At 36.8% G+C, this 13,795-nt stretch overlaps 2 protein-coding genes across 7 annotated transcripts in view; both read left to right on the top strand.

Annotated features, from left to right (window-relative positions):
* The first annotated feature begins 364 nt into the window (after nucleotides 1-364).
* On the top strand, nucleotides 365-7,207 carry LOC107661395 (flocculation protein FLO11-like). 6 transcript variants are annotated; one of them, XM_016450958.1, is made up of 9 exons: nucleotides 365-448; nucleotides 855-2,803; nucleotides 2,915-2,957; nucleotides 4,488-4,643; nucleotides 4,832-4,921; nucleotides 6,515-6,559; nucleotides 6,662-6,733; nucleotides 6,852-6,919; nucleotides 7,133-7,207. In XM_016450958.1, exons 2-8 carry the CDS (start codon nucleotides 875-877, stop codon nucleotides 6,917-6,919), a joined length of 2,403 nt encoding a protein of 800 aa, XP_016306444.1. In that variant the 5' UTR covers nucleotides 365-448; nucleotides 855-874; the 3' UTR covers nucleotides 7,133-7,207. The 6 variants fall into 6 exon arrangements, with proteins under 6 accessions (XP_016306444.1, XP_016306442.1, XP_016306443.1 ...); XM_016450956.1 differs by having other exon boundaries at nucleotides 6,497-6,559; nucleotides 7,133-7,206; XM_016450957.1 differs by having other exon boundaries at nucleotides 6,497-6,559; nucleotides 6,852-6,923; nucleotides 7,133-7,199.
* A 420-nt stretch (nucleotides 7,208-7,627) lies between these two features.
* Nucleotides 7,628-13,795, top strand: part of LOC107661396 (cationic amino acid transporter 3-like) — an 11,109-nt gene continuing 4,941 nt past the window's right edge. The window contains exons 1-8 of the mRNA XM_016450962.1: nucleotides 7,628-7,744; nucleotides 10,019-10,428; nucleotides 10,747-10,908; nucleotides 11,296-11,467; nucleotides 11,925-12,043; nucleotides 12,126-12,348; nucleotides 12,756-12,895; nucleotides 13,321-13,423. Of these exons, the coding sequence (XP_016306448.1) occupies nucleotides 10,059-10,428; nucleotides 10,747-10,908; nucleotides 11,296-11,467; nucleotides 11,925-12,043; nucleotides 12,126-12,348; nucleotides 12,756-12,895; nucleotides 13,321-13,423 (1,289 nt within the window). The 5' untranslated portion in view covers nucleotides 7,628-7,744; nucleotides 10,019-10,058. The remainder of the gene's footprint in view (nucleotides 7,745-10,018; nucleotides 10,429-10,746; nucleotides 10,909-11,295; nucleotides 11,468-11,924; nucleotides 12,044-12,125; nucleotides 12,349-12,755; nucleotides 12,896-13,320; nucleotides 13,424-13,795) is intronic.

Below are 13,795 nucleotides of genomic sequence, written 5' to 3' on the forward strand. Positions count from 1 at the left end.
ATTGATGTGCCTAAATATTATAAATAAATATTTCACTTCATATTCTATTGCAGATTTAAGTGTCCTCCCAGCCTCTTAATTTTCAAACGAAATGAATATTTGGAGAAGATACAGTGATCTGAGCAATGGGTTAAAAAAAGCTAAGAAAATAATATAAGATAAATATGTTATATCCTTTATGGTGCTCTACAACAATTAAAAAGAATTTCATAATAATTACTTCATACTAGTTATTGGCGAAGTTATAGTAAATAATAAATATGGAAATAAATAATAATAATGATCGTTCTACGTGACTGCCAGCACTGGGGGGCGCTGTGATTTTTCTGACGCCGCACAGATCGTCGCTCTGATTGGTCGAGGACTGAGCGTCTCTTCCAATGACTAGAATGTCCCAGTTTTCAAATCGACTCGGAAATATCAAACACTCGGCCTGTTTAGATATCTGGTAAGAAGACGACAATGCTTCCTAAATATTATGATCTGTTTATTTGTCTAGAAATTGTATTAAGTGTGTTCTCGTAAATCGCTTAGTGCTTATTTTCCGTGCCAAGGGTTTTTGTGTTACCATAAAAAAACATTCGTTGCAGTTGTCAGTCACAAAGTCTTTTAGTATTTGTGATCTGTTATGTAATGTTATACAACCAGAACTATTATCAGACATGTTTATATGACACATCTGGGTTCTTCTATGGTAAATGTTGTAGTTCAGTTTAAATTTAGACCAGTATTTAAGGAATTCAACCTGATGCTTCCTTTTATAACACGTGTCATCCTTTGTGAGATGTGTGATTGTCAGTAAGTAGGTTTCAGGAAGCCACAAAAAATTTTTACAGACTTTTTATTCCTTTCAGAGACCTGCCCTGCTATTGAAATGGAGAGCTTTCTAAGGCGGAAGCTTGCCCAGGCCGGTGGCAATGTATTGGGTGGATCGTCCCTTCAACAACCTGTTTCCTCTTACCAGTCTATCAAATTGCCAGGTCTGTGTTCTAGTTTCTATTCAATTGCAGATGAACCTTTTCCCCAAGTGTCTGGATTTCTTGATGTCACCGCCAGCCCGCCGATTCTTTCAAATGAAGCAGGAACTGTGTTGAATTCCCCTGCTTGCACGCCATCAGAAAATCAAACAAAAAATAAGGATGAAGGCATTTTAGCACCAAGAAAAGAGGCTACCAATGACTCTGGTCTTAATTGCTCTCTTGGAGCGCACTGTCAGTTGGCAAATGGAAGCACGTCTACTAGATCACCACAGAATGAGAAAGACATTACCAGTGCAACAGCGGGCAAAGCAAATGGGGACTGCAATGATGCCACGGTATCCACTGCATCTTTAGAGAAATCAGAATTTATGAGTGTTGAGTTGAAGAACAGCACATTTGATGTGACCCAAGACTCGAAAGAACGGTCTGACGCTGGTATTAATGCGACTGTTGATCTGCACAACATCAGAGAGAAGAACAACACTTTTGAGTCTCAAGAGCCAAAGGAGGAGTCCAACCCTAGTCTTAATTCAACAGTGGATATTGATGTTCCTAATATAAAGACTGAGTCAGGAAACACCACTGTTGACCTGGTACAGTCACATGACCCTAAAGAGGGACCTGACACTGGGGTTAATGCAACTGTGGATATTCCTAATCTAGACTGCGCACACTCTAAAACCAATTCATCTGTTGATAACAATGAACCATTAAACACTACTACAGAACAGCCAAATGAAAAGCTTGAAGAAACTAAAGATATTCGGTCACAAGAAAAACTAGATGGTAGTTTTAACTCTACTGAGGCTGATAAAAAAAAAAACACAGAGGAAACTGATTTAAAAGTCAATGTAACTGTTGATATTGTGGAGCAAATAGCCAGTGCTCCTCTTCAACCCTCTGGTGAGGTTGAACAATCGAGCTCAGCTACTATAAAACCAGCTGAGACGACTAAACATAATACAACCATTGATCTTACTCACCCAGAAGTTCCAGTTTTGAAGGACACCACTGTTGAAATGAAGCCCTCAAGCACAGAATTAGCTGACCAGGTTAATGATGCTTCTAACTCTGTAGGTATCACTAAACCAGCCTCTAACAGCAGAGAAACAGAAGTTGGGATAAGCGCCACAGCTTTTGTTTGCTCTGTAGATGCTCCTGATGATGCTTCTGAGCTTAAAGCAGAGGAGCCTCACGAAAAAAAAACATCAAGACCTGGCTTGGCGGATGCTGAGTCCATTCCCTCTTCTGATATGGGAAATATCAGCAGAAACAGTATTTTTTGTTTGGATGATACACTGGATATGAAGACAAGCTTCCTGGTTACATCCACACCTATTGTTTTTGGCAAAGAATCCAGATTTGAGATACTGAGAGACGTGAAGCCCACACCTATGAGAAAGAGACTGTGTGTGATCAACAGCATCGAGGCCCAGTCGAATGATGAGCTTGTTTGTGCAAGTAATCATGATGGAACTGATGCTGTGCAGGTGACCGAGAGCTCAAGCCAGAATCAGAAAGTCACTCACAGTACATCAGAGCCAGCAAATGAGAACAAACCTCCCACAAAACCTCCAATCAAAAGACGGCTTCCTCAGCTTTCCTCTAAGCTGAGTTATCCCAAATCCAGTCTTCCTCCAAGGCCACAGCTGTCAATAAACTCCTTGGTAGCGATCAAACCAAAGACAATCCAAGGGCCGCCGGCCCCGCATCAGCCTGACACATCACCCACCACACTGCTTGGCAGCAGGAAGACCGTACAGATGAACAAGGGGAAGACCATCGCACCTGTCAAGAGCGCAGCATCAGCTAGCACTGTTAAGGTAGGAAACTCAATGCTTTATGTTGCTATAAAGCAGTCAGCTGCTTACAAACATTGGTCTTGTGTATGATTAAAATGGATAATTTTTTTAATTATTATTTATTGAAAACAGACCTCTATGGTTTCTTCTGTCACTGGATATAACTTCACTGCTGGTGAGTGGCTTATACACTTTTTTTTAAACACATTTCATACATGTACATAATTATATTATTGTTCAAAAGTTTAAGGTCAGTTTTTTTTTTTTTGCACAAATTTAAAACACTTTTATTCATTAAGGATGCCTTAATTTATTAAAAGTGATAGTAAAGACGTGTAATGTTACAAAATATTTCTATAAATGCTGTTCTTTTGAGCTTTCAATTTATTAAAAGAATTCTGATATTAAGTTTCCAAAAAAAAGATTTAAGCAGCACAACTGTTTTAAACATTGATAAAATAATAAGAAATTCTTGAGCACCAAATCAGCATATTATAATGATTTTTGAAGGATGATGTGACACTGAAGTAATGGCTGCTGAAAATTGCTTTGCCATCACATGAAAAGATTAAATGTTAAAGGGGTCATATGATGCGATTTAAATTTTTTCCTTTCTCTTTGGAGTGTTACAAGCTCTTGGTGCATAAAGAAGATCTGTAAAGTTGCAAAGACTAAAGTGTCAAATCCAAAGAGATATTCTTTATAAAAGTTAAGCGTCAACCACGCCTACCTAAAACGGCTCGTTCTAACACGCCCCCACATGTCTACATCACGATGTGGGAAGATTTGCATAACGCCGCCGCCTGGGTTTTCATGTTTTTGAATCGTCGCTCCGGCCGGACGGCATCATAGTATGGTAAGGGGCGTAACATTTCCGTCACACGCTTGAGGTATTCGGCCAATCACAACGCACTGGCCTTCAGGCTCTGCTATACCGCAAATGAAACCATCAGGACTACAGCCGCCATCCCGTAAAAGACTGGCTCTCAAGACACCTCAGACTACACGATCCTCTGTAGAAACCGTTCAGACTCAGCCTAGTAATAAACCGTCAGGATTACCAGGTACTTTTCACTGATAGTTTTTCCTTGATGTGTATCTTCAAATTTAGTTAATATCAGGTTTGCTGGTTGCATATTTAATGCAACATTTATACCTAGTAAATAAATACTTAAACAAAATGATTATGTAAATGAAGGGCTCTGATTTTATGTAATGCTTTGTCATTATTTCCTTTAATTTTATCTATGAAAGGTATGAGGACGAGGAGTTCACTGCTTCCCAGTGTGGGCCAAAAGCTTCTTTTTAGCAACATCATATGACCCCTTTAAAGAATATAAAAAATGAAAAGACTTGTTTTGTAATGATATTTCCTATTAAGGTTTTTACTGTATTTTTGATCAAAGCTGCCGTGTTGACCATAAAAGACGTAACAAACCCAAAGTTTTGAACTGTAATAATGTACATAACTTTTTTTTTATATATATATTACTAATGATATATATAAAAAATGAAAAAGCTTACACTTTAAATTATAATGATATTTCACAATATTACTATAATTTTTGATAAAGAGCATAACAACCCAAACTTTTGAACAGCAATGTACATAACTGTATGTTTTTTTTTTGTTTTTTTTTTTATATTACTAATGTTGTATTATAAATATCAATTATGTATTCTGTAAGCTGTAATGTGGTTGCAGTTGCAAAACCTTCAGGCTCTGCTATACCGCAAATGAAACCATCAGGACTACAGCCGCCATCCCGTAAAAGACTGGCTCTCAAGACACCTCAGACTACACGATCCTCTGTAGAAACCGTTCAGACTCAGCCTAGTAATAAACCGTCAGGATTACCAGGTACTTTTCAAAGTGATGGTTTTTCCTTGATGTGCATCTTCATATTTGGTTAATATCACATTTGCTGATTTCATATTTAATGCAACATTTATACCTAGTAAATACATAGACAAAATGATTATGTAAATGAAGGGCTCTGATTTTATGTAATGCTTTGTCATTATTTCCTTTAATTTTATCTATGAAAGGTATGAGGACGAGGAATTCACTGCTTCCCAGTGTGGGCCAAAAGCATTTGAACAATGATGGTTTGCCTTCGGCAAAGAGAAAAAGAATTGGTGCGATCATTTGTCCTTTTTTTTTATTTAGCTTTATCAATTAAAGGGATGCTAAGTGTATTAGTGAGTATTACTTGATAAATAACAGAAATATCTCTAATACTTTCAGATGGTCTGCAACACCTTTAAACCACAAAATCTTTAATAAAAGCCAAACAGAAGTACTGATACAATACTTTTCTCTGGTGTATTCCCTCATGTGGTGGTGGGTTACAAGATAATAATTAACTATTAATAGGAGTTATTGTATTTTGATGAAGGCTAATTGTTACATTTTTTATATTGCTTTGTACGGTACCACTCAAAGGCTTTATTTTACCTTTTTAAAACTATGATTATTGTAAATGGCAATGTTTGTTTATTTAAAAATGATAAGATGTGGTGTTCAAAAAGCTTTGGGTGTATCAAAGCAATATTCAAGAATATTATAGTCTCTAAAATGTGGGAAATAGCCACCCTTTGCCTTAAGCCACATGGACAGATCTCAAACAGGATATCTCCCAATATATCATTATCGCAAAAAATTGCATATTCTTGTCTGAAGCCGCCAGGAAACTGGGCTAGAAAATGGAGTCATTAAACAGAGCTGTCTTGAACATTTCTTATTTGCATGATAGCTTCCTGTCTGACTAGCTGTAGTCCAGACTGATTGATATCTTTGTGAAGTGCACAGTAATAGCCTTGCTGAAAGGACTGGTGCATTTGGGAGCTTGTTGTCGAAGCCTTTTTAATTCATGCTTCTACGGGAGTTGTGTGTGCATGTCTCTCCATTGATTCTTTTCATTCGTTTTGAAATGGAGATTTTATAGGGCTGTTCAAACTCAATTATAGGCTGGTACATTGGCATCCATGCCACCATAAGAGAAAGCACCATATTAATTATAGATGGAAAAATACAAAAAAAAAGAAAGTATATAGCTATATACTTAAATAATCCTCTTATTAAATATACACTACCAGTTGGGTTGCGTTAAATTGGTCAAACATTATTACAGTTAAGAAATTATAAAATGTTGCAAAATTGCAAATTACTATTGGTTTCAAGTAAGTTCTGTTATTCTGTTCATTAGGATCACATTGGGTCCTTTTCATGGATCTTATGATCAAACTATTCTGACCATCTTAAACATGGATTTATTGAACCTCTGACCTCTGAGAAGTCTGTTTCTCAAACTAGACCTTTGATGTACTTGTCCTCTGTTGTCCACTTCTCTCTCTCTCTCTCTCTCTCTCTCTCTGTCCTGGATTGAATAAGTTTGCTTTCTCCAAAGAGCCAATTAAGAGCCACACTTAACTGTGCTAATATAAGATAAAAGTTTTCTCTTGTACCACAGGATTAGTTGGCACTGTTTTTAGTAGATTGGAGTAAATGGTTTTTGTCATCACTGGTAAACATAAAACCATATATAATAATTTGCAGCATTCGTAATGTTTTTTTTTTTTTTTCAATTACTCCCATATTGTTCAACAGAAATCTTGACTAGACTAAACCTTTGTAGCAAATGTGTTTGAAATATGATGGCTTTTTTATTTTAAATCTCCGTTCTGACTTATTTCTTGTATTTGTGTCTATAACACCCGCTCTGTCTACAGTAGAGAGTGATGCTGTGCATCCAGCTGAAGGATCACACGAACCAGGTGAATTTAGATGGTTGTTATCATCTTAGAGAGCATGCAGTACATTTTCTAATTCAGTGTCTAATATTTTCAAACCTGTCAATCTTTTTAACCCCCACCCAGGTTGTGTTAATTGCTTACAACACCAAGAAAAACTTGAGAGGGTCATTCAAGAACTAATGGGTTTGCGTTCAGGTATCTAAGTTTTCATGTTTAGTATTTTTCTCTGATAACTTTACTCTCTTTGTTCATTTCATTCTGAAATAATGTTTTGGTTTTGTTATATTTTGCATACTTTTATTATCTTTTATAGAGTGTAAAAACTGGGGACCATTGCACGAAAAACTTGAGAAGTGCGTAGAGGAACTGAAGAGAATTTAAGTTAGTATTGAATGTCTTTACACAATTTATTTCTAGAATGTTTTGTTTTTTTGAGAAATTTCTTTAAATGTGAGTGTTATGTCATGTTAAATCTTCATGTTTGAGTTAATTGCACAGATAATTATCAATATAAATATAATTGTATTATGCTGTAAGTATAAGCAGAATTGTATACCTCTGCCTGATTCTCTCTCTTCTCTCTCCCACAATTAGAGAAAAGAAAAGAAGTGACCAGGAAAGTTTTAATTTTCTAACAGTTGTAAAATTTCTATGCAGTTTAATGCATTTTTATATGCTTCTAAAAAAAATGTGACAGTTTGTTAATAAAATGTAACTCAGTCTAATTTATTTTGATACTAATGTTTTTACATTATCTGCTTTAAGTGTCTCACGTTTCCCTAATAAATTACAATATAATTTACAGTATGCTTTATGGTTCGTTTTGAGAGCATGGCAGAAGATTCCTGTTTTACATTGTCCTTTCTAAGACGCTAATCATTGTGTCATCTTGTGTTTTTACTACAAAATGCAGCCAGATCAAGATTTTCAAAAATACAAGAAAAGCCATTTCGCTCGCTCAAAACAATTCCTGTCGTCAATGGCAACACTTTCTACTACGATTGGGTTTGTTCGACGTCAGAAGAAACCCGACCCCGAGGGGAAAAAAACAATGTTTCCTTAAAAGGATTTCCGGATGAGTGTTATACAGCAGGTCCTGTTCTGCTGCTCGTGTTTCTAGACTGCTCCCCGCGCGCCGCGCATCGTCCGTCCGTCTTGTCTCTCTGTCTGACCCGCTGGATATTCAGTACATCGTCTCAAAAGAGGGTAACTACCTTTTAACGATTATTCTTATGGTACTCCATTCTTAATCTTAAAAAAAAGTGAGTATGAGTATTATTCGTTAACTAAACCATCTGAATTAGGTTTTCTCTCGTAAGCGGAAATTCCATGTTTATCATTACGTTCTCGTGTTAGAAATGGCGCGCGTGCCTATGTATCTTTAGATGTTACATGTGCGCTACTTTATTATTATTTATTTAGTCAGCATATGTATATAAACAATTGACAAACTCGGATTGTTTTAAATGTAATGGTCACATTAGCAAAATGCATTATAATTATACCATAATAATACTGAAATATATGCCTATATGTTTATATTTTTGCAAATGACAATCATTATGCTGCTATCATGTGGGCAGGTTTTCAGGTGCAGCTTCATTTTGAACATGGTTTTTATAATGAGTTTAAATAAATCACCAAACTGAACACATCAGTACATTGGAATGTAGCTCAAAGCCTGTGTCTGTATCATGCCTCTCTCAAAAACAGCAGTATCATGAACAGGCTACTGAAAGAATGTTGAGCTCTAAAATAGTTTAATTAAGCCACATTGAAATTCCATTGCTGTAAATGTAGGTGTGCCATAACAGGTGCTGCTGGTCCATTCTGGTTGAATAGCAAAATAGACACTATCAAGCCTACAGTATTATATAACAGGAATACTTGAGCAGAGTTTTAATTTTTGATACTCCACCCCCCAAAAAAAGGCTCTTGGCCACTTTGGATCAAGAATGTGGGCTGCAAGTGCTTTGAAGGATCATCTTCAAATATATGAATCTGATTCTCAAACAATCAAACAAAGTAGGGTGAAGCAGGTTGCCAGCAAGGATGACAGACACTTGACCTGTGAATTCACACTGTCCAAACCTTTTAGCCTATTGCTTGAAATTATTTCTTTTACCAGAGCTTAGTGCATGACTGCTGCTCTTTCCTTTAACAGGAAGTGTTATTTAACGTAACATGTGCGAGTCTGATATACTGGAACATAATTAATAATATATCCTCTAAACATAAACATATGATATTCAGTCATATCAGTGTCTGAGGCAACACTTTAACTGGTTTTACTGATAATCATCACAGTATTTTACAATAACAATCCACTACCTAACATATTTAACCACCATTTTCATGGACTAGATTTTAGTTTGCTTTGTTCTAAAGTTAGTGATTTTTTTTTTTGCTACTAATTTTATACAATACCCCTAGAAGGAAGTAAATGTTTTCCGAGAAAGAGAGGTCCTCTACTGAGCAGTTTACCGTAAGACTTTATTTTTAGACAGTCTTCCTTGTTTCATTTTTATGAAGGAGGATGTTTTGAAATCTAGGAATGTGGTAAAAATACTTAAGGGCCAGAGGTTTTCTGATAGATAATGGTGTACACAGGTGCGGGTTTACTTCTAGTGTGATCTAGTTAGTGGCATAGACGGGATCTGATCAAACATGTATGACTAGTTAAGCTGCTGGACAGAAACCACACAAGAAACCCATTCCTGCATTGCTCTATTTCTCAGTGAAAAGTATGCAGCGGATCAGACTGCGACTATTAACAGCCGTTAATATTTGCATTATGTAAATGGTGTATTCAAATTTCTGACCTTTTTAAATATTCACCAATCTGCATTCAGAGGGTTAGTTACCGCTATACTTTCTTTTTTGTTAAATGTCTGCTGTTGTTTTTTTTCTCTTTGACATCAGACGTAGTGCTTTTCCCATTTCACCCTGTTCTTTTCATCTAGCCAGTAAATTGTGATGAATCAGTTTGGTCTTACCTGAAAATTGTTTCCATCCACACCAATGTCAGTGCTCTTTATCTAGGTTTTGGAGCTGTTGTACTTTATGAATTATGACTCCGTAATGAACGGCCAAACCTCTTAGATATTAATCTTACTCATTTTCCTGATGGATTGAACTGCCCTGTGGTCAGATGAGTTGTTCGTAAAGTGCTGAGTGATTGCTCTGTCAGTGTCTGCAGGTGTGGTGGATAACAGCCGCCCTTTTATATGCCCTTTACATGAAATGACTAGTATAAAGAGCCATTCACAAAATGAGCATTAGGAGTTCACTTTGTAGTGTTTATTTCAGGTCAAGACAAACATTTAAAAATGTCGTGTCCTTTTGAGCTTTAGGTTAATTTTCCTCAAAATGAACATCTTAATCAGGCCACTCATTTTTTGACCTAATTAGCAAAAAAAGGCAACATTTTCTCACTTTTTTGTAAAACAATTATATATATATATTTCTCTTCTCCTTTAGTGCCTTCAGCTTTATCCCAGTCTCCTCAACGTTATCCATCATGGCTGAGAATAAACTGGCCTCCTTTGGGAAGATGCTGCTGAGGCGTCGCGTGCTGGACACTTCTCAGGACGAAACCCGCTTCGCTCGCTGTCTCACCACTCTTGACCTCATAGCCCTCGGGGTGGGGGCGACACTGGGTGCAGGTGTCTACGTTCTGGCTGGGGAAGTGGCCCGAGAGAAGGCTGGACCTGCCATCGTGCTGTCTTTTCTAATTGCTGCCTTTTCCTCTGTTCTCGCTGGTTTGTGCTACGCTGAATTTGGCGCACGTGTTCCCAAGACGGGATCCGCTTACCTGTACAGCTACGTGACAGTGGGTGAAATATGGGCCTTCATCACGGGATGGAACCTCATTCTGTCATACGTGATTGGTGAGTGTGTAGATACTATCTTTAGAAACTAGATTAATATGTGACTTTAATTTGGACTGAAAATACTTTTTCCCTTTTGAATCCAAATATACTAATTAATCATTAGCTTTTCCACAAGTTAGTTCAGAATGTGAGCCCAAGAGTTTGACCAATTATATGTGATTACGAATGAGCTGAAGTGGTTTTGAAACTGTATGACGTGTTTACTATTCTAGCCCGAAGGGCCCTTGAGCAGCTGCTTAAGTTTAACATAATAAGTGGACGTTCTGAAGTCTTTTGCATCTACTCATGTCATATGTCCTTTTCTCCATTTCACAGGCACAGCTAGTGTGGCACGGGCTTGGAGCTCAACGTTTGACAATCTAGTGAACAAAACCATCTCTGACTTTTTCACTGATTCCATGTCATTTCCATACACTGGAAAAGTGTTAGCGGAATATCCAGATGTGTTTGCCCTCATCCTGGTCATGTTGCTCACTGGTGAGAACCTTTTTCTTTCTAAGAATCACTCAACGGTAATGTGATGATGCCCAGTTACTTCTCAGTTGGCACAAAGTGTTTCTAAAGTCAAGATCTTGGATTATTCCAATAAGCCAGTGGATCTTTGTTCCAGAATGATGATTCTTGACTCACTACTTATCTGACTACTGGCTTTTGGTAGTGTGTTTCTGGCAGTGGTGCCAAAAGAGAAAAGGTTCTTTGGTTCTACCACACCAGCTACACTAAAGCAATTAAGTCATTTTAAATGGTCCGCTTTATCAATGTACCCATTAGTCATAGGACTGTTTCTCACACTTTCTTTTCACCATTGCCTTGCAAAAGACCATAATGATGTGAATTTGCTACCTCTCACCTCCCACGCTACAGGATTATTGGCATTTGGAGTGAGTGAGTCTGCTCTTGTGAGCAAGATCTTCACAGGAATCAACCTGGTGGTTCTGACATTTGTCATTATATCGGGCTTTGTGAAAGGCGACACTGCCAACTGGAACCTCACTGTGGAGGACTACATTAACAGCACAAACAACTATAATGCAGAGTAAGTCACGCTGCCTCAACATTTAGATGCAGGCATAGCAATAGAAATTAAGAAAATACAATTAAGAATGTAAATGAAACTCAACCAGTTGGGTCAGTAGCATAATTACTGATTACAGGTATACAACTAAATTGCAAGAAAGATAGATTTGATAAGATAAAAATTACAATTAATTAATGAATATTAAAAATTAAGGGTAGTAAACAAAAATATATTTTTTAATTGAATACATATAATAGAATCTGTATATATATTACTTAAATTAATATAATATTAGTAAGCATAAAAAAGTTACATAAGTAAATAAATGAAATAGAGTTAAAACACGGTCTTATTTACATATAATCAACATATATACAGTATATATCAAATTATTTAAAAAAAATGCGCACACACACATATGTATATATGAATATGCATTGTAAATTTGAATTTTGAAAACTCTTTCACATCTTAGGATCATTGAAAAAGAGTTCGGCTCAGGTGGCTTTGCACCATTTGGCTTGGGTGGAATCCTTACTGGTGCTGCTACATGCTTCTATGCATTTGTGGGTTTTGACTGCATCGCAACCACAAGTAAGTTCCGAAAAACATGACGTGAAAACCAGTATGTCCTACTTTTAGAACCAAACTCACCTCAGCTCTGGTGATGTCTTAGGTGAGGAGGCCAAAAACCCCATGCGTTCCATCCCGATCAGCATAGTGGCCTCTTTGCTCATCTGCTTTTTTGCCTACTTCGGAGTGTCGGCAGCGCTCACACTCATGATGCCCTATTACAAGCTGGATGTTCAAAGTCCACTTCCAGAGGCCTTTCAATATGTGCACTGGGACCCTGCTCGCTATATTGTGGCGGTGGGGTCTCTGTGTGCCCTTTCCACCAGGTACGTTTATTGACATTGGCTTAAAGTTATTTTAGTATTATTGAGACACTATTATAGTTTTTGTTAATTGTTTAACAATTGTTTTGAATTAGATTTTTATTTTTAAATTTGATCTGCTTTCATGTCTGTTTTAATATTTTTGTTGTTGTTGTTTTTGTCATTTGTATTAGTGTTTGTTGTTTTTAAATGTGTATATCGTTTTTATTAATGTTTTTACATTTTAGTTTAGTTATTTTAGTACATCGTCAAACTAAATGAAAATGAGAAATGTAGCCTTGGAAACTAGTTGAAAGGTTTTTTTTTTTTTTTCCAGTTAACATTTATTTCAAATAACGAAAATGTTTTAGTTGACTATAGTAACCCTGCTTAAAGTCAAGTGATGACAATTTTTTTTTTATGTTCTTCAGCTTGTTGGGCTCCATGTTCCCTATGCCTCGTGTGATTTATGCCATGGCTGAGGATGGTCTGCTCTTTCGCTCCCTCTCCCGCATGCACAAGAAAACCAAGACACCTGTGCTGGCCACCATTGTGTCTGGCATCGTAGCAGGTAAGACTATTTTTATTCATGTAATGACTGTCAATTGATGATGTGACTTTTAATAATTGTGACTAAAGGCCCGTTCACACCAAGCACGATAACGATAAATATATAGTTCTAAAAATCGTTCTCAATATTAAATAATAGCAGAGTCCACACTACAACTACAACGATAAAGGCACAGAGAAACAATATTGTTGGAATCATTTTCAGAACGATTTTTCCAGCTGATGAACGATACAAACATTGACAGCCAATCAGAATCCATCCTGCTATAACGAGCTCGAGAATTTAAAGCGGCAGACACGCATGCGCTTAGAATAAACAGACGATATCGTCCGCTGGTGTTGACGCTAATATCGTTATCTTTATAGTTATCGTTTTCGGTTTGAACGGGGCTTAACTGTAGAATCTCGTTAATTTCCTCCCTGTAGCTCTGATGGCCTTCCTGTTTGATCTCGCCGCATTAGTGGACTTGATGTCGATTGGGACCCTGCTGGCATACACTCTAGTTGCTGTGTGCGTACTCATTCTCCGGTGAGTATATACACATACACAAAGGTTCAAAAGTCGGTGGATTTTTGAAAGAAATTAATACTTTTATGCAGCAAGGTCACAATAATTTGATCAAAAAAGTGAAAGTAAAGACATTTCTAATGTTACAGAATATTTCTGTTTCAAATAAATATATAATATCTATATAACAATAATAATATAGATAAATAATAAATATATCAATTCTATTTATAAAAAATTTTAAGGGGTCATATGATGTTGCTAAAAAGAACATTATTTTGTGTATTTGGTGTAATGAAATGTGTTTATGCGGTTTAAGGTAAAAAAAAACATTATTTTCCACATACTGTACATTATTGTTTCTCCTCTATGCCCCGCCTTTCTGAAACGTGT

This window comes from Sinocyclocheilus anshuiensis, unplaced genomic scaffold (genome assembly GCF_001515605.1).
Source record: "Sinocyclocheilus anshuiensis isolate Anshui unplaced genomic scaffold, SAMN03320099.WGS_v1.1 scaffold635, whole genome shotgun sequence".
Classification (NCBI taxonomy): domain Eukaryota; kingdom Metazoa; phylum Chordata; class Actinopteri; order Cypriniformes; family Cyprinidae; genus Sinocyclocheilus; species Sinocyclocheilus anshuiensis.